General features: G+C 55.9%; 5 protein-coding genes across 11 annotated transcripts; 3 read left to right on the forward strand and 2 right to left on the reverse strand.

Annotated features, from left to right (window-relative positions):
• The first annotated feature begins 14 nt into the window (after nucleotides 1-14).
• Nucleotides 15-5,167, forward strand: FUCA1 (alpha-L-fucosidase 1). 4 transcript variants are annotated; one of them, XM_052698694.1, is made up of 8 exons: nucleotides 15-337; nucleotides 1,207-1,341; nucleotides 1,551-1,688; nucleotides 2,352-2,457; nucleotides 2,763-2,963; nucleotides 3,173-3,363; nucleotides 4,133-4,232; nucleotides 4,936-5,167. In XM_052698694.1, exons 1-8 carry the CDS (start codon nucleotides 30-32, stop codon nucleotides 5,074-5,076), a joined length of 1,320 nt encoding a protein of 439 aa, XP_052554654.1. In that variant the 5' UTR covers nucleotides 15-29; the 3' UTR covers nucleotides 5,077-5,167. The 4 variants fall into 4 exon arrangements, with proteins under 4 accessions (XP_052554654.1, XP_052554655.1, XP_052554653.1 ...); XM_052698695.1 differs by lacking the exon at nucleotides 15-337 and adding an exon at nucleotides 452-815 and having other exon boundaries at nucleotides 4,958-5,167; XM_052698693.1 differs by lacking the exon at nucleotides 15-337 and adding an exon at nucleotides 453-815.
• Nucleotides 5,168-5,535: 368 nt separating this feature from the next.
• On the forward strand, nucleotides 5,536-9,122 carry HMGCL (3-hydroxy-3-methylglutaryl-CoA lyase). 2 transcript variants are annotated; one of them, XM_052698701.1, is made up of 9 exons: nucleotides 5,536-5,618; nucleotides 5,840-5,914; nucleotides 6,026-6,133; nucleotides 6,479-6,574; nucleotides 6,912-7,060; nucleotides 7,668-7,731; nucleotides 8,014-8,202; nucleotides 8,326-8,451; nucleotides 8,628-9,122. In XM_052698701.1, the coding sequence occupies exons 1-9, from the start codon at nucleotides 5,568-5,570 to the stop codon at nucleotides 8,727-8,729; spliced, it is 960 nt and encodes a 319-aa protein (XP_052554661.1). In that variant the 5' UTR covers nucleotides 5,536-5,567; the 3' UTR covers nucleotides 8,730-9,122. The 2 variants fall into 2 exon arrangements, with proteins under 2 accessions (XP_052554661.1, XP_052554659.1); XM_052698699.1 differs by lacking the exon at nucleotides 5,536-5,618 and adding an exon at nucleotides 5,647-5,765.
• A 125-nt stretch (nucleotides 9,123-9,247) lies between these two features.
• GALE (UDP-galactose-4-epimerase) lies at nucleotides 9,248-11,379 on the forward strand. The gene is made up of 11 exons (XM_052698697.1): nucleotides 9,248-9,371; nucleotides 9,475-9,597; nucleotides 9,668-9,783; nucleotides 9,875-9,988; nucleotides 10,088-10,264; nucleotides 10,345-10,458; nucleotides 10,541-10,607; nucleotides 10,685-10,770; nucleotides 10,861-10,938; nucleotides 11,062-11,176; nucleotides 11,252-11,379. The coding sequence occupies exons 2-11, from the start codon at nucleotides 9,477-9,479 to the stop codon at nucleotides 11,305-11,307; spliced, it is 1,044 nt and encodes a 347-aa protein (XP_052554657.1). The 5' UTR covers nucleotides 9,248-9,371; nucleotides 9,475-9,476; the 3' UTR covers nucleotides 11,308-11,379.
• A 784-nt stretch (nucleotides 11,380-12,163) lies between these two features.
• LYPLA2 (lysophospholipase 2) lies at nucleotides 12,164-18,547 on the reverse strand. Of its 3 annotated transcripts, none has more exons than XM_052698702.1 (10): nucleotides 18,408-18,547; nucleotides 16,702-16,805; nucleotides 16,318-16,349; nucleotides 15,698-15,763; nucleotides 15,512-15,559; nucleotides 15,278-15,348; nucleotides 14,958-15,031; nucleotides 14,699-14,800; nucleotides 14,426-14,602; nucleotides 12,164-14,311 (listed from the first exon to the last, which is right to left on the reverse strand). In XM_052698702.1, the coding sequence occupies exons 2-10, from the start codon at nucleotides 16,777-16,779 to the stop codon at nucleotides 14,261-14,263; spliced, it is 699 nt and encodes a 232-aa protein (XP_052554662.1). In that variant the 5' UTR covers nucleotides 16,780-16,805; nucleotides 18,408-18,547; the 3' UTR covers nucleotides 12,164-14,260. The 3 variants fall into 3 exon arrangements, with proteins under 3 accessions (XP_052554662.1, XP_052554663.1, XP_052554664.1); XM_052698703.1 differs by lacking the exon at nucleotides 18,408-18,547 and adding an exon at nucleotides 17,997-18,123; XM_052698704.1 differs by lacking the exons at nucleotides 16,702-16,805; nucleotides 18,408-18,547 and having other exon boundaries at nucleotides 15,687-15,763; nucleotides 16,318-16,350.
• Nucleotides 18,548-18,670: 123 nt separating this feature from the next.
• PITHD1 (PITH domain containing 1) lies at nucleotides 18,671-20,299 on the reverse strand. Its single transcript, XM_052698705.1, has 6 exons — nucleotides 20,100-20,299; nucleotides 19,986-20,029; nucleotides 19,823-19,900; nucleotides 19,378-19,482; nucleotides 19,121-19,229; nucleotides 18,671-18,958 (listed from the first exon to the last, which is right to left on the reverse strand). The coding sequence occupies exons 1-6, from the start codon at nucleotides 20,280-20,282 to the stop codon at nucleotides 18,857-18,859; spliced, it is 621 nt and encodes a 206-aa protein (XP_052554665.1). The 5' UTR covers nucleotides 20,283-20,299; the 3' UTR covers nucleotides 18,671-18,856.
• Nucleotides 20,300-21,052: the final 753 nt, after the last annotated feature.

A 21,052-nucleotide genomic window follows, 5' to 3' on the forward strand; every position in this document is an offset into this window, starting at 1 on the left:
TGGATGTTATACAATTAAACATTAAATAAATGTTTCAGCCTTTTCTTCCACTAGCCTCTAAGGCAACAGATTCTTTTGCAAATCACACAGAAGCAGCAGCTTTGGCTGTAAAACCTACAGGGCCCTTCACCAGCACCCTGAGGACCACAGGCCTGCCTCTGCTGTCTGGGCACGGGAGCGAGGCCCTTGGACTCTGCCCTGGCTCAATTGGAACACGCAGGCGACGCGACCCGGGAGTGAGGGACCTCAGGGAAGCTGAAGTGCCGACCCTTCAGCCTTCCCTTCCTCCTCACAGAGTGCAGGCAGCAGTCACGGACGCGCCGCGGGGCAGAGGCGGGTGAGGAGGCGGAGGGCAGCCTCCGGCCTCGCCGCCGGGCGGCCCGCAGCCTCGAACTGCGGGCTCTGGGTTGCGACGGCGGGAGCCTTTGCCTCGGTAGCCATGGCGGCGGCCGCGTGACGTCAGGCGGCAGCATGGCGGCGGCCGGGCTGCTGTGGCTGGCAGCCGCGCTGGGGCCGGGGCTCGCCGCGCCGCGCTACAGCCCGGACTGGGCCAGCCTGGACGCACGGCCGCTGCCCGCCTGGTTCGACCAGGTGAAGGTGGGGGTGTTCGTGCACTGGGGCGTGTTCTCCGTCCCGGCCTGGGGCTCCGAGTGGTTCTGGTGGCACTGGCGGGGGGAGCGCCGCGCCGACTACGAGCGCTTCGTGCAGCAGCGCTTCCCGCCCGCCGCCTCGTACGCGGACTTCGCGCCCCATTTCACCGCCCACGACTTCCAGCCCCGTGAGTGGGCTCGGCTCTTCCGGCGGGCCGGTGCCAGGTCAGTGCGCAGCACCGGCCGGATGGCACCGGTGGCTGCGGTCCGTGAGGGGATGGGGCCGCGTCGGGGGGTCCGTGAGGGGATGAGACCATTTCGGGGGATCCGGAAGGGACTTGGGTCCCTGACAGCCGTGCCTGAAGTGCTGCAGAGACGGCTGCTCTTACTGCTCCGCGAGACTCCGCTGGTCATCTTTTCCAGAATTAAAATCCATTTTAAAACTTTGCTGTTCATGTCATCTCTTTTTAATTTTAAGGATAATGAAAAGGGCTTCTAACGAGGACCCCTCACGGTGTGGTTTCTCAGTTCCTTGCTTTCGTAGTTTTGGATTTGGCAGTGAGGACTGGGGATGACTCAGCTCCTTTGTCACCCTGATCCAGAGCCTTTCCCTCAGGTACGTGGTGCTGACCGCGAAGCACCACGAAGGCTTCACCAACTGGGGGTCTCCTGTGTCCTGGAACTGGAATTCTTTGGACACAGGGCCCCACCGCGACCTCGTGGGAGAGCTGGGACAGGCGCTCAGAGAGAAGTATGGCTACACTTTGCTGCTTTGTCATCTTCATGCACTAAATTCTCTTGGCTGTTCTTGGCAAACAGCAGAAAATGATGAGTTTGATATGAAAACAGTGCTTGCAAAGTCACGAAACTGTGAAATAATAATGCCAGTAATCTACTCTACACTGATTCTCAATCCCTGCTGCTGGCCTAACTCTTTCCTTTGTGTTTTCTATCCTTCAGCAACCTACGCTACGGACTATATCATTCTCTGTTAGAGTGGTTCAACCCTCTCTATCTGTCTGACAAAGAAAACGGCTTCAAGACCCAGAACTTTGTTTTAAAGAAGACAATGCCAGAACTCTATGATCTTGTCTTAAAGTAAGAGCTGCAACTAGTCAGGATGCAACAGCAGTTCTTGGCTTTCACACTATCTAGAAAGATGCTAAGTAGATGCAGAGAACAGAGATGACAAATGCTAATTTTTGCCAAAGGAAATCTGTTTACTTAGCAGTAATGATTTGAGGTAATTAAAAAAGGCGTTCACGTTTGCCTTGTCAGTAATCTAACTTGTACAGTAAGATAGGGGCAGATCTTGCGTACAAGAGAAATGCCCTTTAATGCTGCCTTTTCTGAGAGCAGTTCTGAAAAAGCAGCAAGCTGTTTAGTAAAGTAGAAGAGCAATTTCGCTGTGAATCTGCATCCCTCCTTTGATTTCCCAGTTGACCAAACTACCAGGCTTGGACACATGCTGCTCACAGTAGCCATTGTAGCAGGTAAAGGATGTACCTCATAACTGCCTCTAAGATGCAGTCTTTTGTGTTTGGAAGAACTGCATCCTGTGCTTTGAGCCATGATAATCACTCTGCTGCTACGAGAAAATCACTTGCAGCTTTTTCTGGAGCAGGAAGTGGTAGCACGAACCTCCTGGTAATGTCAAGTGATGGGAAATGAAAGTGACTCCAGAGACAAGAAATTCTGAAGTGCTGCTTTTGGGGTAGGAGCAGATAAGCCATTCTGAAATAATGTTAATCTCTCTGTTAGGTATAAACCAGATTTGATTTGGTCAGATGGAGACTGGGAAGCTCCAGACTCATACTGGAATTCTACCTCCTTCCTTGCCTGGCTGTATAACGACAGTCCTGTCAAGGTAAAACCTTCAGCTGTCCCTCATGGCCTGCAGCACCGTATAGGTGTGGAAGGTCTGGCAGCATGGGGATATGAATGCGATCAAATGAGTAACCTTCTTGGCAGGTGCCAAACTTGTTTTATTCTTTCACCAGAATTAAAAAGTCCACATTGTGCTTTTAAGAGAAGCCTCTGGGATTCAAATCCCAGGGGATAAGTACTTGGCCCGCTAACTTAGATGCCTCAGGTAACTCAGGACAGATGGATGCAAGCTGAAAAAGTCCCAGACAAAACCTTCTGTTTTCTGAGCTACGTTTCTTCTTCCAGGATACTGTTGTTGTGAACGACCGTTGGTGTAATAATTGCTCCTGCCATCACGGAGGCTTCTACAACTGCGCTGACAAATACAAGCCAGGGACCCTGCCTGCTCACAAGTGGGAGATGTGCTCCTCCATTGACAAGCTCTCCTGGGGTTATCGAAGCAACATGCACATTGATGAGTTAATGGATGTAGCCAGTATCATCAAGGTAAGAAATCAGAATTCAAATGAACAGGTGTGGGAGTTAACCAAGTATTAAAGATTTCTTTCATTCTGCTACATGGAAAAAGATCTGGCATGGGCTTCGTACAGGCAAGTGGAGCTAAAGGAGCATTTCATGAGGACAGAGCACTCTTGAGTTTCTTTGTTGTCAGAAGTGAAGAAAATGCAATTGTGACCTTAATTTGTCTGCCACAGGAGCTAGTGCAAACTGTGAGCTTTGGAGGCAACTACCTTCTCAACGTGGGACCTACAAAAGAGGGAGTGATTGTTCCCATCTTCCAAGAGAGGCTTCTGGCCCTCGGGAGATGGCTGGGCACAAACGGGGAGGCAATTTATGAGTCAAAGCCATGGAGAGTACAGATGGAGAACAGCACAGACACCATCTGGTAAGGACTCCATTGCTCAGCTGGGCTGGGACTTCCAAAGCTGATGCTGCTTCTTAAATTTGGCATTTTCTGAAGGGTTGCCATTAGGCACAGGTGGCCTTTAGGTGATATCCTAGAGCTGGAGTGCTCACTTACTGCCACATGTAATCTAAGGAGCATCATGTGGAAAGAACGGAATAAAATTCAGATCTTCAGCCATCTTACGTGATTTAAAAAACAGTCGTTCTTTGAAAAAAAAATCCATACCATTGCTGTCAGGACTGATTTAAGTAGTGGTGATGGCTAGTTTCTTTCAATGCATATAATCTGAAAATGCAGTAATATTTGCTTTTAGGACGTTAGATAACAGTCCTGCTCACTGTTACCCAACCATTGTACTTTCTGAGAAAAGCACAGTGAGTGAATCAATAGCCAGAAATGCTACAGAACAGAGCTTTTAGTTCTGAGTGTGCCCAAATGTGTTCAGTCTAGAAATGCAGAGCAATGACAAGATCAGCACATGGCAGCTCATCTGATGCATTGACCACAGTCTGAGGCAAGGACTGATGACATTTGCTTTTAGGCAGCATGTGTGGACTTTGTTTCTTTGTTTGGGTTTTATCAGCCAGCACTTTCTGATGAGTGCAAAGTGAGAGATTTTGGAATGAGGGGAAAGTAGGTGACCCCTGTGGAGTGACGGTGGGCAAGCCAGTGTTCTCATGCTGCCAGGTTGGGCCATGGTTGATTCTCTCTTGTGGGCTCTTTACCTCAGTGAACCTTCCTGCCTTAGGTACACTTCCAAAGGAGCAGTTGTCTACGCCATCTTTCTGACCTGGCCTCAGAACAGTGTGTTGCAGCTGTCCGTGCCCATTCCATCCCCAGCCACACAAGTAAGGAACTTGAAGGAGAAAGACCTAATGCACTTTTGGAGCCCACCTTGGGCACACATGGGCTGAGAAGGCCCAGCTTGACTTCTACAGGAGATAACATGAAGTTGTTATCCCTTCCTGATTGGTATGGGGTGCTTTCACCCACACCCTTGCAGCATCCTCTGTTATTCTTCAGGTTTGATCTCACTGTTTAACATGGAACAACAGACAGGGTGAGTTCATCTCCCATAGAATAGGTAGGAACATTTCTCCCTGCAACTGTTTGATCCTATTGACGCATGGAGGTAAAGTAAATAACAAGCCTCACACACAGAAGGGATCACTGGTATTACATCTCCAATTCAGATGAGGTACACTGACTTGCTAATTGTAAATGTAATTGTGACGCAAATGCTACTGTGCCCTTTGCTCTAAACAAACACAGGTAAAGCCTTCTCAGTTGCTTTTTTTTTCTTTTTTTTTTTTCTTTTTTTTGGGGGGGAGTAGGGGGGTAAGCCACCCAAAACCCAGCACACTGCAGTCAAATGTTTGGCCCAAAAATATCCCTTATGCTGTCATTTGTGTTTCCACCACTGAACGGTGGGTGGAAAAGTACAGGGCTGCCTTGAATGTGTAGCAAGTGCTGCAGATGTAGGGACTGGTGTCCTGCAGTGTTCAGTGTCCATCTGAGCTGCAACTAAGTGTCCCTGTGCCCTTTCTGCAGGTGACGATGTTGGGTTTTGCAGGAACTCTGCAGTGGCAGCAGCGTCTGGGTGAAGGGCTGCTCGTGACTTTGCCCTACGCACCTCCATCTCCTGAGCGCTCGCAGCCAGGTTGGGCTGTTCGGCTGGAGGGGGTGCAGTGACAGCCACGGGGTGAAAGCAACCCCCTGTCTTTTCGACTGAGTCTCAGAAGAGTTGTTCATTCACTGTTAAATAAATGGTTTTTCAAGACAGGATTTCTCTTCTAGCCATTCTGTGAGGCATCACCAGGCCTTGCTGCGAAAAAGGGGTCTTGGTCTAAATCTGAGCCTCCGCCCCGCTGCTGCTGGGGCTGGGGGCGAGGCCGGGCAAGGGCTGGCACGGGGCAGCCCATCGCGTCCAGGCACCGTGTCAGCCCGCGCGGTGCTCCGCGTCCCAGGGGAGGCGGACGCGCTCGGAGATCTGCGGCGGCGTTTCCCCATTCGCGGGCTGCGGTACGGCCCGCGCTGACGGCCCTGGCACGGGCCCCCCCCGGTGACGCGGCGCGGGGCGGCCCAGGGCAAACACGGGCTGTTTGCTCAGCGGCGCGGCGTGCGGCTATAAGAGGCGGCGCTCGGCGCATCCCGAGCGCGGCCCGAAGCGCCCTCAGCTCACAATGCCGCGCTTCGCAGCAGGACCGCTGTCACATGACACCACCCGGCGCCAGGTACCGGCACGCTCTGGCGCCGCTCTCATGTGACTGCAAAGCTCCGCCCGCTTCTAAGCACGTGGCAGCTGTCACGTGAGGGAAGTTCGGGCAGCCATGGCGGCGGCGCGAAAGTTGCTGCCGCGCTGGGCCGTGTCGATGCGGGCGGTGAGCGGGTCGGGGGTGGGCGGTTTGTTCCGGTTCTGTGCGGTCCCTCATGCTGCCCTTCTCTCTGCCCTCAGGTCAGCACCGCGGCCTTCCCGCAGAGAGTGAAGGTGGTGGAGGTGGGGCCGCGCGACGGGCTGCAGAATGAGAAGGTACCGCCGGGGCGGGTGCGAAGGGCTCTGTGCGACGCGCGGGCACCGCCGTGTTTGCTGGGTTCGCACAGCGGCTCAGGTCTCATCCCCGCTCTACTCCCCTTTCCTCAGAGCGTGGTGCCGACGCCGGTGAAGATCCGCCTGATCGACATGTTGTCGGAGACGGGGCTGCCGGTCATCGAAGCCACCAGTTTCGTGTCCCCGCGATGGGTGCCGCAGGTCAGCGTTGATGTGGGGTGGCAGCAGTGCGCTGCCAGGAGCAGCCGGTTGATGTCGGACCCGGTGACGGGGCACAGGTCCCTCTTGCAGTGCCTCGTGCAGGCACCTGCAGTGCCCAAAGGCTTCCCTCCGTGCCCGAGGTGCACGCTCAGCTCAGGACGTAGCTCAGGTGTGCACAGCTGTGGTGGGCTGGAGACCTGCGGTGCACCTTAGGCACTACTTCCCCCAGTTTCCTGAGCATTGTCGCTCCCTTTCATAGAAAGTGAATAATAATAATTTTAAAAAGTGTTATAAGTTGTGGAGTGGGTTGTCACCCTCAGAAATCTTTCCCTGTCTCCCTTGCAGATGGCTGATCATGCTGAAGTCATGCAAGGAATCAATAAGTTGCCTGGTGTGAGTTACCCAGTGCTGACCCCCAACTTGAAAGGATTCCAGGCAGCGGTAAGAGGTCACGGAGCCTCAGGGCTGCGCGGGAGGGAATACTTAAGCCGTGGTTAAGGGTGGAAAACACATCTGCAGCTCTGACAGGCAGCAGCTTCACATCATAGCTCCTCTACAAAGGGATCATTCTGCTGGGGAAACCTGTTGCTTATGATGGAGAATAACCCAATATATTTTATTAAAAATCATTTTTAAAAATTCAAATTTGATTTTTAATTAGGTTGTCCAGGGAAATACTGTGGGGAAAAAATAAAATGAGAGAACTGCTGTCTTGATCATACTTGTCATTTCCCTTGCAGAGAAGTCATCTAACATGGTTAATGCTTTCTGTTGGCAGGTGGCAGCAGGGGCCAAAGAAGTGTCCATCTTTGGAGCGGCATCTGAGCTCTTCACGAAGAAGAACATTAACTGCTCCATAGAGGAGAGTCTGGAGAGATTCAGTGAAGTAATGAATGCTGCAAGAGTAGCCAACATCCCCGTCCGTGGGTAAGGAGAGTCCAGCGCCGAGCAGCCCAGGGGCAATGAAACTGCTCCAGGTTTCCACTTTGGAGTCTGACCCACGCAGCACTGGAGAGCGAAATTGCTTTTAAACTTCACTTTTTGGGGAGGAGTGCCTCTGTCTGGTTGAGTGCAAAAAACAAGTGTGAGCTGTGTGCCTTGGGAGTGTTAATTTGAAAATGACAGCAAGCGGATACAATTTCAGGTGTTGGCTTGCTGTACTCTGGACAGCTTGTGACAGTTTACACTCTTCTGCTCAGTTGTTCATTCTATCTTCAGCTTTACCAAATAATCTAAAATAATACTGGCTTCTTGGCAGACTACACACTGAAATGCTTAGATATAAAATGCTTAGATATAAAACTCTCCTGGTCTGGCATACTTGTCTTATCTAACTTTTTATTTTTATGAAAGAAGTAATTGTAGAGTAACTAATGACATTAGTTTTGTCCACTGGAATGTGTGCTGACTTTTAAAATAGAAAATTAACTCTTCTATTGTATAGTGAACACAAAATGCTGCACAAGCTCTGAACAACTTGGCTTGTATAATCTCATGCAGTTCTCTTTCTAAAGGTTTGCTTTTTTAACTATAGATATGTTTCATGCGTCCTTGGATGTCCCTATGAAGGGAAGATTTCTGCAGCTAAAGTTGCAGAGGTGAGTTCATAAACATAACCAGAATTTCTGGGATATTTTTGGCTCCTTCTGGACTCTGATGGCTGGAGAATGTGTTGAACCATTAAACTAAAGATTGGGGGAAGAGACGGAGGGAGGTTGCAGCTATCTAGGCTGCCTAGCTGATATGGATGGGGACATTGGGCAGGTGAATGTTTCCAGAGAAGAGTCTACTGGCATGCTATGGTTCCTCTGTACTGCTCTATGCAGCTCTGGGGAAGGCCATGACAAAGCTGTCTTCTCATCGTCTTGGCTTTTGGGCAGGTCTCAAAGAAGATGTACTCGATGGGATGCTATGAGATCTCCCTTGGTGACACCATTGGCATCGGAACCCCAGGGAGCATGAAGGAGATGCTGGCAGCGGTCATGAAGGAGGTGCCAGTGGGGGCTCTTGCTGTTCACTGCCATGATACCTATGGGCAAGCCCTTGCCAACATCTTGGTGGCACTTCAGGTAGGACTCTTGCTTTGCAGCAGAGCACACTTGCTTGAGTTTCTTCTACTTTTGTTTTTTTGTGAACCATGTTTTGGGAGCCTTTTATTTAAGGAGAATTTACTGAGAATGGTGTTCTTGCAGATGGGTGTGAGTGTGGTCGATGCTTCTGTTGCTGGCCTTGGAGGCTGCCCCTATGCCCAGGGAGCATCGGGAAATGTTGCTACAGAGGACCTGGTGTACATGCTGAATGGCCTGGGCATTCACACGGTAAGTGCGAGTGGCTTGAGTGCAGAGCTCAAGGACCTGGCACAGAGAGCCCTGGAGTAGGGCAGGGTACTGTGGGCCTTGTGCAACTTCCTGTCCCCACTGCCCTGTGCTGTGCCATGCTCCTGGGGCAGTGTTGTGGCAGTGGCACTGACCTTGTTCCCTCTGTGTCCTGGAAGGGTGTGGACCTGCAGAAGCTGATGGATGCTGGCACCTTTATTTGCAATGCTCTGAACAGAAGAACCAATTCCAAAGTGTCCCAGGCCTCATGCAGACTGTGATGTACCCTTGATGTGGGTCAAGGACAGTGTAGCTGTTGTGCTAGCCCTGCTCCCTCCACGGTGTTGCCTTTGGGGCTCCTCCCAGGGCTGTAGCAGGAGAGGAAGTGCATAATCTGATGGAATCTCCGAAGAAATCAAAAAATGGGAATATTTTCCTGAGATGTGGGAGGAGAGGAGGGGGGGGAGAAGAGGCAGCTGCTGTGCAGCTGCGGGTGGTGGGCTCAGCACTAGTGTTGCCATTGTGATTTGGGTACCAGGAGGAGCCATTGGCCTTCTCCGTGGTGCTCAGCACTGTGAGAACCTTCAGTATCTGTTGTAAGATACTTCTGAATAATCGGCGTAATAGACACATTGTTTGATCTAAACTAATAAAGATGTCGTGTAATGACTCGAGATCGCTGCCGGGCTCCTGTTCCACTTGCGGCCTCCCGCCGCCGGGGGGGGGGGGGGCACCCCGCCGCTCCCGGCTCCGCTTGCCGCTCGCCCCGCCAATGGCCGTAGCCGTTCAGGCGGAAGCTCCCGCCCTCAGCGCCCGGCTTCCGGCCAGGCTGACACGTCCGCAGGTGGTTCGGAGCGCGTGGCAGCGGGGGCGGGAGGCCCCGGCCGGCCCGGCCTTAAAGGCGGGGCGGATTTGGGCGGAAGGTGAGCGGCAGGATCGCGGCCCGAGAGTGGCTCCTTACCCCGCGGGTCGCTGGTGGTGATCTGTCCGGAGCGGGCCGGGCTCAGCTTCCCCCTACCCCTGCAGCCATGGCGGAGCGCATCCTGGTGACCGGCGGCGCGGGTTATATCGGCAGTCACTGCGTGCTGCAGTTGGCCGAGGCAGGCTACGAGCCCCTGGTCATCGACAACCTCCGCAACGCCGCCAGAGGTACGCGCGACCCTGCCGGCTTCGATCCCTCCGATGCGGAGCCTTCGGACCCACCCCCCCTTCCCCCCAGGGCCCGGCGCGCTCCCCGAGAGCCTGCAGCGCGTGCAGCGCATCGCGCGGATGCCCATCGCCTTTCAGGAGCTCGACATCACGGACGGGGCCGCGCTGCAGCAGCTCTTCAGCACGGTGCGGCCGCTGCCTCCTGATTCCCCGCGCACTGAATAGCCCTGGGCGAGGACCGAGCTGCTATTGCCTTAACGCGTCTCTTCTCCCTCAGCACCGCTTCTCGGCCGTGATGCACTTCGCGGGGCTGAAGGCAGTGGGTGAGTCTGTGCGACAACCATTGGAGTACTACGGTGTGAACCTGACTGGCACCATTCGGCTGCTGGAGGTGAGTGGGAACGGGAGTGGGGCTGCGGCACGATGCGGTGCTGTGGGGCATGATGTGGTGCCGTGTGCTGGGCTCTGCAGTGCTGCTCCCCGCTCCTAGGCCATGGAAGCACACGGCGTGAGGAACATCGTGTTCAGCAGCTCCGCCACTGTCTATGGTGACCCACAATACCTGCCCCTGGATGAGAAGCACCCAGTCGGGGGCTGCACCAACCCCTATGGCAAATCTAAGTACTTCATCGAGGAGATGATCCAGGACCTCTGCAAAGCAGAGAAGGTGCGGGGCTGGAGCATTGGTGTTATGTCACAGTGTGCTGGGGTTGGGGTCAGGGCTGCCACGTCTCTGTCTCTCCCCAGGGCTGGAACGCCATTCTCCTGCGCTATTTTAATCCCATTGGTGCCCATGAGTCTGGAATGATCGGAGAAGACCCTCAGGGCATACCCAACAACCTCATGCCCTACGTGGCACAGGTACTGCCCAGCAGGAGCTGCAGATTCGCAGTGCTGTGTGTGGCAGAGGCTGAGCAGATTATGTGTCTGTTCCTCTGCACAGGTGGCAGTGGGGCGCCAGGAATTCCTGAGTGTGTTTGGAAATGACTATGAGACAGCAGATGGGACGGGTGCGTTACTGTGGATGGGTGGTGTGAAGCTGTCCCGTGACTCAGGAGGACTTTGTGCTCATCCCCTGTCCCCACAGGTGTTAGGGATTATATCCACGTTGTGGATTTGGCCAAGGGACACATTGCTGCTTTGAAGAAGCTCAAAGAGAGCTGTGGCTGCAAGGTATGAGAGTGGGGCTTGGGTGAACAAAGGGTGTCTGGCTCTCCTGCCTTTGCAGCAGGAGCTGATGTGTGTCCCTTGTCCTCCTCCCAGATCTACAATCTGGGCACTGGCACAGGCTACTCTGTCCTGCAGATGGTCCAGGCCATGGAGAAGGCCTCAGGAAGGAAGGTAGGTGCTGAGTCAGTGACTCCCGCAGTGCTCCCTGCCTGCTTGAGAGGCCCCCATGCCAGTGTTGGTGCCTTCTGCAGAGCCCTGGCAGTTCCCTGCCACATAGTGCTGCTCTCCCTGCAGATCAAGTACAAGATCACGGGCCGGCGGGAGGGAGATGTGGCTGCCTGCTATGCTAACCCAGAGCTTGCTGAGCGTGAGCTGGGCTGGAAAGCTGCATTTGGCCTGGACAAGATGTGTAAGAACATCCCCCCTCCCATCTGCACCATGCCCACCTCCCAACCCTTCCCTCACTGTCTCTCTCCTTGTGCAGGCGAGGACCTGTGGCGCTGGCAGCTGCAGAATCCCACAGGATACAGCAAGAACTGAGCCCAGGTCCGAGGGCTCGTTCTACGGTCCTGGGTTCAGGGCCTGCCCACCCCCACCTGCCTCCATGCTTCCTCATCCTTACCCCACCAGGTCCTCTGCATCTTACAGAACTGAGCCAAGGCCCAGCCTCACTTTCTAGAGCACTAAATCCTCTCCCAGAAAGGTCTGGGACCTGGCACAGGAGGGCGCTTGGTGGGGGTGCATACTGCAGGGGAAGATGTTTCCAGTGCTCCCACATGCAGTCTTGGGTGACCAAACTGTGGAGGAAATTGCCCATTCTTTATAGCCCCAGCCCTGGGACCTAAAAGGAGGCCTGGGCAAGGACCTCCCACCTCTTGCGTGGTCCCAGGCCTTCCTCTCTTCCCCCACAGGACCACAGTCTGAAGCCCCTCAAAGGACCAGCCCCTGCTGCCTGCCAGGGGCTCCCCTCCCTCCCCCTCAGGTGATTTTGGGGACCAAGTCTTGCCTGCTACGTGCTGCTGTGGGGCTGGAGGAGCCCCTGCCTGCAGCCGTGAGGGATCTGGTAGCTGGTTCTGCTTCCACAGTACCTGTGCAGCTGCTTCTGTAATCATGTTCCTAAAGATTGCTCAGGAGCAGGCTCTGCTTGGCTGTCACACACTGATCCTATTTATTACCGGCAGCAATACTGGCTCCCTTAGGAAATGATGACTCAGCTAGCCCAGTTTGCTGTCATGTAGATTAATAACTTATGTTACTAAATTATGAATAGAGCTTTTGATTTGTTTCTAAATAAATTTTCTTACTTTCTGAGTAGCAGCTCTGTTCTATGCCTGCTGCATCTAGGCTGAGCTGCTGGGGCACAGCCAGCGGAGAGTGAATGACAAACACTGCCAGCTCATATGGGAGAGGTTTATGATTTATTTACCTTGTATCTGACTCTGTGGACCACACACAAAAAGAGACCAGACGAGGAAGACAAAATAGAGCGAAAAAGAAGGAAAAAAAAACCAACCCTAACAACGAAAAGGTGTTTTAAGGAATGGAGAGAAGCCATTCTCCCTCCCTGGATCCTCAGCACAGCCCAGCTTAGCACGTGCTGCTCCCTGGGAGCAGGGAATGTGCTACAGAGCTGTGCCTGAGAATAGCCACGGCTCCACAGCCCCTGCTGGCCCCACCATGCGCCCAGTTCCAGTTCGCAGCTGAGATCGGGCTGCCTACCCCCAAGCCTCACTCCCCTCCTCTTGCCAAGAGCAGGAGGGACAGGCTGCAGCAGTTTTAAACACACCAAGCAGAAGAAATAGCAGGACATAATCCCAAGCAAGGGGAAAAGCTGGGCTCCCCTCATGCCAGCAGTGTTTGCTGGTTTAAGACTTTCTAAAGGAAAAAACCGAAAGCCCAACACAACCCAAAAAACCAAGGATGGGTCTGACAGACCCGACTCTCCAGTAAGCAGGTTATTGCTTTGCACATCCCCAGGACTGCAACGAGGTTTCCTCTGTCCCACACAGCCCCTGGGCACAGCTGCAGGCACCAAGCAGGGCTGCGCAGGGCGAGAACAGAACAGACCCACAGAGGCAGCACAGGGGAAGGAGCTGCACCCCGTGGCCCAGACAGGTTGGTTCGTTTTGTTTCTTTTTTCAAAGAAGACAATGACAGCTCCAGCCCAGCGGGCCCAGCAGTGCTGCGGGCTCAGCCCGGGCAGGTGAGAAGGGCAGCACTGCTCAACAGCCTCTGCCCGTAGCCTGGCAGGAGGGGAGAGGGTGACGGGAGCCCACCTGCAGCACTGGAGGAGGTGACTCTGGGCTGTGCCCTTCCAGGCCAGGGAGAGGCACAGCTTCAGCTGGGTGAGGGGCACGGTGCTGGCCCTGGCCAGCCTGTGATTGTACACTGAAAGGCCAACACGGTCTCCACCCTTCACCCAGACCCAAGCAGCACAGAGACCCACGCCATGCTGCCCCACAGAACCAGCACAGCAGCTCCCAGGCATTAGATGCTGGTGAGGTAATGACTGGGAGCCAACCTGTTGCCTCCAGCCATGTCAGCCGGGGCCAGGATGCCTCATCCCACTCTCCACCTCCCTGAGCCAGCCAACTCAGGTCCAAAGGGAAGGAGAAGCAGCAGCAAGAGACATTAAGGACCATTCAGCACAGGGTAGGCGTTGTGGCAGAGGTGCTAAGCAGCCAGCTGTAAACAGCAGCACCTGGATGCAGAGCTGGGCTGATGGAGGGTGAGATCCCTCTGGGCCCCCATCCAGGGCTGAAGAGGAGATTGTAAAAGCAAAGACAGGAAGAGGACGAAGGAGGTGATTATCTGTAGGACACAGCTGCTGCTAGCCCACGGGAGTGTGCGTGTGCGACAGGGCAGGGGCCACAGCCCCATGCAGAGGTGTGGGAGCTGCACAGCTGTCGCTCTGCCAGCCCCTGGGGCTGGGGCAGCCTTTGACGGTACCAACCCAGAGCAGAGCCTCTCCCTGGGCCTTGAGGATTCTGCAGGAGAGTCCCGGGTTCCTGAGCTCTGACTGAAAACCCGTGAGTCACCTGAGTAGAGGGCGAGAGCAGCCATGAGGCCTTGTCCCGTGCCCGCCCCCCTCCTCCCGCTGCACCAGGCGTGTCCCACCCCTAACACTGTTACGGAAGAAACAAATAACAAAAATAACTGGCTTGCCCCACGCCAGCCCCACACACTGCAGTGCCTGAATGGGAAACTGAGAGAATGGTGGTCCCCACGGAAACTGCTCAGAGTGAGAGGAGAGAAAAGGTATCTCAAGGCTCGCCTTAGAGAGCTCCGACCTCAGCTCTGAGAGCAGCAGGGGGGCAGGGCACCCCCGGCAGAGAGGAGGCAGCGCAAGGAGATGGGAAGAGGTGGGGGCCAGACTGCGGTGGGAGGCAAGGGTGGGTGCCATGGCTTCCGTTTGCAGCAGACGGGTCACAGGGCAAAGATTGGCAGCTGCAGCCTCGGCATCCTTCCCTGCGACAGTCTCGACTGGCTCTCCTTAGATCCGGGGCAGCAGCTTCTCGATGAACTCCTTCACCGCCATCATCTCCTGCAAGAGAGCAGAGCCCATCGCACCAGGGCTGCTCAAGGGCCATGCCCACAAACCGATTCCAAAGGTGTGGCTGTGAAAGCCCCTTCCCCTCCCTCTGCCCAAGGCACTGACCTGAGGACAGGAATTGTGCATCACACCAGGGTAGGTTTTGAACTGGACCTTGGCAGGGGTGACAACTGATTTCAGCTTCTCAGCTGTGAGGGCGCCGAAGCGGACAGGGATCATAGGATCCATCTCCCCATGACACTGCAGGATGGCAATGTCCTTGTTCATGCTGTTACTCGCTGCCTGCAACAAGGAAGAAGCACTTAAGGGTGCCCAGAGAGGGGATCCCGCAAAGGCAGGTGCCCCATAGACACGCAGGGTAGCAGCAGGGCAGGGTACCTGTGGGAAGGCCTTGTGCAGTGGGAGCCAGCAGCTGAGCGCCACGATGCCAGCCAGCTGGTGCTGGCAGGTGAGAGCCGTGTACAGCGACAAGGCACCGCCCTGCAGTGAGGAGGAAGGTGTTGGCGCCACGTGGCCACACAGCCCCAGCTCTCGGCCCCTTCCCTGCCAGCAAAGCTCCTCCCCGTCTTTAGGAAGGAAAGAAGGGGCCCAAGCCCTGTGTCTGCCCTGCCCCACAGCCCCATGCAGCTCAGCTCACCTGTGAGAAGCCTCCCAGGATGATGCGGTTGGGTGGGATTCCATTTTTCATCTCATGCTCGATAATTGCTTTAACTGGAAAACAACAGAGAAATGGTCACTAAAAGCAGGGGCATTGACCAGCATTGCCTGAGATGTGCACAGCACACAGGGACAGGCAGCCTCTAGAGGTCCCACAGACTGAATGAGTTTGGCTGCAGCCTGGGAGAAGTGGGCTGGAACCACAGGGCAGGAGAAAGGAAGGAGAAGTAGAAACAAGACACCCGCCCCAGAGAAGGAGAGGCACCCAGGAGGCACCCAGAGGCATCCAAAGCCTCTTACTGCTCTCTGCAGCTTTCTTGATTCCGGCTTCATCTTCAGGTGCATCTGGAGTCAAGCCCATCAGGTCAAACCTGGAAGAAACAGCACAGTCAGCCCCAAGCCTCAGCCAGCACCCGGAGCGCAGAGGGAGAAGGGAGTCGGGTGCTCTTCCCCAATCCTTCTCACTCCCCACAATACCCCTCAAGGATTCCACCCTCTCTGGAAGACCTCACCTCTGCCATCCAAAGCACTCACCAGGAAGGCATCACCATTTTCATGTTCAGGGTTACTGGGATCCGGGGTCTGCAGAGAAAATAATTTGGATGTTCCAGGGAAACAAGTGGCAGAAGGGGCCCGCAGCTGCAGGACGTCTTTACCAAAGGACCGTGGCAGGCTGGGGCACCCGCCCAGCCCTCCCAGGACCCCTTACCAATCACTTACGCATGAGGGCAAATGTACTTCACGTAGGGGAGGCGGATGGAGGAGAGAGCTTCAGCCCAGCTGTGTCTGGGGAGAGAGGAGAACAGAGAAGCCTGAGCACCTGGGGATGTCGATGAAGATGAGAGACTTCCCCTCAAGGATGCTCAGCTTTTATGCTCCTACTCCCTGGCCTCAAGCAGCTCAACCCTCACGAATCTCCAGCAGCACAAAGAGCTCATTAGCTGGAGGCAGGAGAGCTGCCATCAGCAAGCAAAGGGGCAGAACCTTCTGTGCAGGGAGCAGTCTTTTGCTGCTGCTGTATCTCACACTGTCCGTTAAGGCAGCCTTGCACACTCACTCAGATACTCCCAGCCCTCCCAAGGATGGGAAAAAGTATGGCACCTGTCTGTTTGTCTTAAAGCAGAAAAATCAAACCCAGAGGGGATAGGGAGCATCATAAATATTCAAGCTCAAACTCAGACAGCCGCTGGCCAGAGATTCCCTGTTTGGGTAGCACAAGCTCAGCTGCTGTGGCTGAGATCAAAGGCCCAGACACATCCTTGAGATGCTCTGTGCAAAGCAGCAAATGGCCAGGCCCACATCTGGCCACGTGACACAGACGCAGCTCCAGCAATACTCACCCTGTGTCTCCAAGGCCATGTAAAAAAATGACCTGTTAAATAAAGCAGAAAAACGAATTAGCTGATGTGATGACTGTGTACCAGGAGAGAGACAGGGACATTTAGTCACTAAGCAGCAGAGAATCAAACAGGCAGAAATTAGCTGACGCCAACGACATTCCTTTGCAGCTCTGAGCATTAAAGATGGGCGGAACAGGCACGCCATCCCCATAATCGCTGTGCCACAGGGCCCTGGGTGTCACCTTCCTCAGCCCAAGCCACCAAAAATCCCAGGAAACTCATCCTCACTGCTCCCCATCTAAGAGCAGAGCAGCCCCAGAGCCAGAAGGGCCGGAGGACAGAGGGGTGAGGTAGGAGGGATCCCCACCAATGCAGCCCCCTTACCGCGGCAGTCTCCCGCTCTGCCCCTGAGACAGTCACTGCATCAGCGAGGAGGGGGACAGACATGTTGTTACCACACATACACCGAGAGACTCAGATACTGGCACCTGTGGGGCAGAGGGACAAAGGTGAGGTAGGAAAATAACTCTAAGCCAGCAAATGCTGCCCACAATGCAGCTCTGTAGACACACAGGAGCCAGGCGAGTAGGGCCACATGCTTGTGGGGCATGAAGAACATTAAAATTAGCTCAGTGACACCTTATAACCAAAGCTATTCCAGTGACAGCAGCAACATGGGCAGGGAGTAGCCTCAGCATTCTGACTCTTGGTGAGGCGAGGAGGAGCCTGACCCAAATCTGCAGCAGTGGGAAGCAGGAAGCGCCAGAGCAGGCACGCAGCAATTTTTATGGGCATTGATGGCTGTGTAAGAGCTTCAGCTCCTTATGGAACCATCCAAGGATGAGCCAAGCTGTTAGTCCACAGACCCCGGGGCAGCAGAGCCCTCCTGTACTGTCTGCACAGTTCATGTAAGGTGCTGTGCTTCACACAATAGGCACAACTCCCACCTCTGGCAGCAGCCCATGCTCAGCACTAACTAGATGGGAGTGCTTCGGAAGCATCATCTCCTGGCTCCCATCGGGAACACAATCAGACTGCAGTGTACCCTGTCTGGGCTACGACCTGCATGGTTTGTCTCACTGAACACTCTTCAGCTTATCCCCAGCTCCAACAAAAACACTGGAAGCTGGCAGATGCACGCCTACGCACTGCCATGTGTACTCCAGGGTCAAAACAAGCAGACAAACAGCACCTGCCAAAATCCCTGGCAGCCACAGCCACAAATAACAGCAGCTCTCCTGTGGCCTTCTTGGGCACAACACAGCCAACACGAGGCAACAGGAGCTGCAATTCTATCAGACAGATAGCCTGAAAAGTGCGGCCCGGAGCAAACAGCACCGCAGCACGATTCGGTTGGAAGAGACCTTAATGTTCACCCCCTCTGCCCCGTGCGGTGGGCTGGCTAACCCACATCTGCTCAGGCTGCCGAGGGCCCACATAGCCCACACCGGAGCTCTGCCGTCCCCACGGGAGTCCGGGGCAAAGAAAGAACTCCAAGCGCTGCCCACAGTGCCGCACCCCACAGCGCCCACCTCCATCCCCCACGAGAGAACATCTGCGTGTTCCCATCCGCTGCCACGCGAACACCGCGACCCGCGGGGCCGAAAGGTGAGCAAGACCCCCCACCCCGGACCGCCAGAATCGGACGAGGCCGCGACCGCCCGCGACCGCCCCCAGACCTGCCGCTGAGCAGCGTAGGGTCACTCCGCTCCGACGGAAGTAGCAGCGGCGCCGCGAGGCGCTTAATGACCATCGCTAAATGATGGGCCGCGGCCCCGCCGCTCACGCAGGCGCAAAGCGAGGTCAGCAGCGGGAGGACAGGACGGGCCTGCGGGACAGCTTCCCCGGCTCCGACACGGCCGCGGCTCTCTGTGCAGATCGGGCGTCTGGGGACTGGCTACAGGCCGTGCCGGCGCAGCGCCTCGAGCCCGGGCTCGGAGCGACGCCCCACGCGGCCCGCTCAGCGCCCGGCCCGCCTCAGGGCGCGACCGCCTGGAACCTCCTCCCCCCCGTGCCCCGGTGTCTTTGGTACGATCTGCCTTCCCCCTCCCGCCCCGGTGGTTCTGGTCCAGTCCCGCCCCGTCCCGCACCTCCGGTCGGGCCGCCTGCGTGCTGCTCCCGGCCCCGCCGCGCTCCACCGGAACTTCCGCCCGCGGGGTGGCGGCCGGGGCAGCGCGACGGAAGTGACGCTGCCCCCGGGTCGGCCATCTTGGCTGCGCCCCGCCCAAGCCGGAAGTGGTCTCGGCCGGCACGTGGGGCAGCGCCGGAAAACGCGGCGCTCGGCTCCTGCGCACGCACGGGAGAGGCAGCCGCGACCCGCCGCCCCCTCGAGCCCCGGTGAGGCCACTGCGGCTGCTCTGAACTCGGAAGCTTTATTGGCAATGAGAAGGGCACAGTTCGGCAGCAGAGTGGGCAGGCCCGGCCGTTCAGCACCGGCGCTCCACCCCGGCACACCGGGGCATGGTCGCAGTCCCCGGGGCCTCGGGCACCGTCTCTGTCCGTGTCCGTTTCCAGCCCCAAGCACAGAGCAGTGCCACAGTCAAGAGATGCAGTGGCTCTGAGGGGTGACCTGCTGCAGCCGGTGGTCAGCCGGGTTGGGTGATGCTTCATAGTTGCAGATGGTGACCTTGTGGCGGTGCGCCTGAATGGGGACACGTCAGTGGCACTTAATTCCTTCCTGCTCCCCACCTCACAGATCTATCTCAACCCTTCCCACCCCTTCCCAAGAGCCAGAGTTCAGCTTAAGCCGTGATTAAAGCTCTTCATGCACCAGTAGCGCAGTCCTGCTTGTCTTGGCTCTCACCTCCGTCCATTCTCCTTTCAGACCAATGTAAAATATCTTCATTGTCTCGGCTCCAAAGTTCTTTGGGAAGTACATGGAGAGGTCATGGACATTGGAGAAGCGAGCAATTCTGGAAGAAAACAGACGGACAGCAGAGCCTGCACACATCAGGCATGGAGCGAACAGCTGAGGTTGCAGATGCAACTTTTCCCCTCCCCGCAGTGCATATCTGTCACCACCAGCAGCCATGGGCAGAACTGCATGGGCCAGGTCCATACTTGGTGGGGTACTCGAGCTGGCCCACAGGGTCAGGGTTGAGGCTGAACGTCTGCTCTGGCTCCCGGGCAGCATCATCAAAGGACATGTGAGGAATATTCTTGAACCTAGGAACAGACAGAAGAAACCCAGAAAGTTATTAAAGTGCAGTATCACTAATGCGCTCCCTCCCCACATATTAATGCTTTCTGGATCCCCCTCAGCAATAAGGCAGTGCTTTGCCTTCTGCAGCAGAAATTACCAATGCCATCACAAAGCACCACCACAGTCCCAAGCACCAGGAGCAGGCTGGGTTCAGTGCAGCTCACAGCTGTGGCACGAGCAGCCACGTTCACTCACATACGAGCTCCAGCTTCTTTCTCCTCGTGGCTCCGGGCTTCTGCCCAGTACCCAGGCACCGCATTGACCTGTAGCTAAAGAACAGCGCAGCCCAGCAGTGTTACTCACAGCCGCAGCTCAGAGGGGTGCGAGTCATCGTCCTCCCCCATCACGATGACGGCCTTCAGCTTCACGCTGCCTGTGAACCTGGTGGGAGGGAGCACAGCAGAGCGGTGACAATTGCGCACCGCAGCCTCTCACCACCTCTCGCCCGCCCGGGCCGCGCACTCACGGGACGTTGAAGAGCAGTTCCGCGTCCTCGTCGCTCTCCACGAACTGCGGGCGGAAGAGCGGCTCAGGACGGGCCCGGCCTCACCGGCACCGCCCACACGCCCCGGTACCGCACCTGCTCGCGGTCGCCGCGATCCTCCCAGGCACGGAAAACGCGGGCGCCGCTACCCTCGCGTCGCTCGTTGAGGCACTGCAACCGCCCGCGGTCGATGCGCAGATGCAGGCCCCAGGCCGCGCCCCGCTCCCCGCCGTCCGCGCCGCAGCACCGGCAGCGCCCGGGCCCGTGTCCTTCCGCCATGCCCGCAGAGTCACGCCCACCCCGAGCCACGCCCCCCAAACAAACATCCGAGCCGCCCAATCACACCGCGCCCCCTGCAGGCATCGCTCGCCCGTCGGCCCCGCCCAAAAGCCGTGTGCTGGGGGCGGGGCCGCGCATGCTCAGAAAGGAACAGGCGGCCGGGCGTCCAGTGTTTGGGTTTTATTGAGACACGATTGTTCTTCTTTTTCATATAACTTATCTAATTAAAATATTCATCTTAGTTACCACAAAAAAAAAGAACATAGAAAATTGTATATACACATCGGGGACAAAAATACAAACACGTGTCAGAGTCACTCCCACCCCGGCCGCAGCGGGGCGGGCAGCGCTGCTCAGGGCCATCGCTGCAGCTGGACGGACTGCGCGAGGCCGAGGGCCGGCAGTGGGGGATCCGACACCCTCCTGCCGTGGGGCGTGGGATCCCTCCAGCTGGGAACAGGGGGACAAATGAGGATGGAGGAGGGACGGGTCCCAGGGGCTGGATATGGTCACAGCTCAGCACCTGCAGCCAGGCCCAAAGCCAGAGCTGTGCCCCAGGGTAAGAACCGGGAGCACAAGGGGCAGCAGAAGGTTGTGAATTGTCATGGAATTAGAAGTACAGCCAAATTAAATACAGCGAACTGCAGGAGCCGGGAGCAATTATCTTACAGCAGGATGCACTGAAATGCTACACTGTAACATTGAAGCACCTCAGACCGTAACAAACATACAGCACAGAAGAGCTGAAAACACCTTCCCAAGACCTTCAA

Source organism: Tympanuchus pallidicinctus, unplaced genomic scaffold (assembly GCF_026119805.1).
Source record: "Tympanuchus pallidicinctus isolate F22 unplaced genomic scaffold, pur_lepc_1.0 scaffold33, whole genome shotgun sequence".
Taxonomy (NCBI): domain Eukaryota; kingdom Metazoa; phylum Chordata; class Aves; order Galliformes; family Phasianidae; genus Tympanuchus; species Tympanuchus pallidicinctus.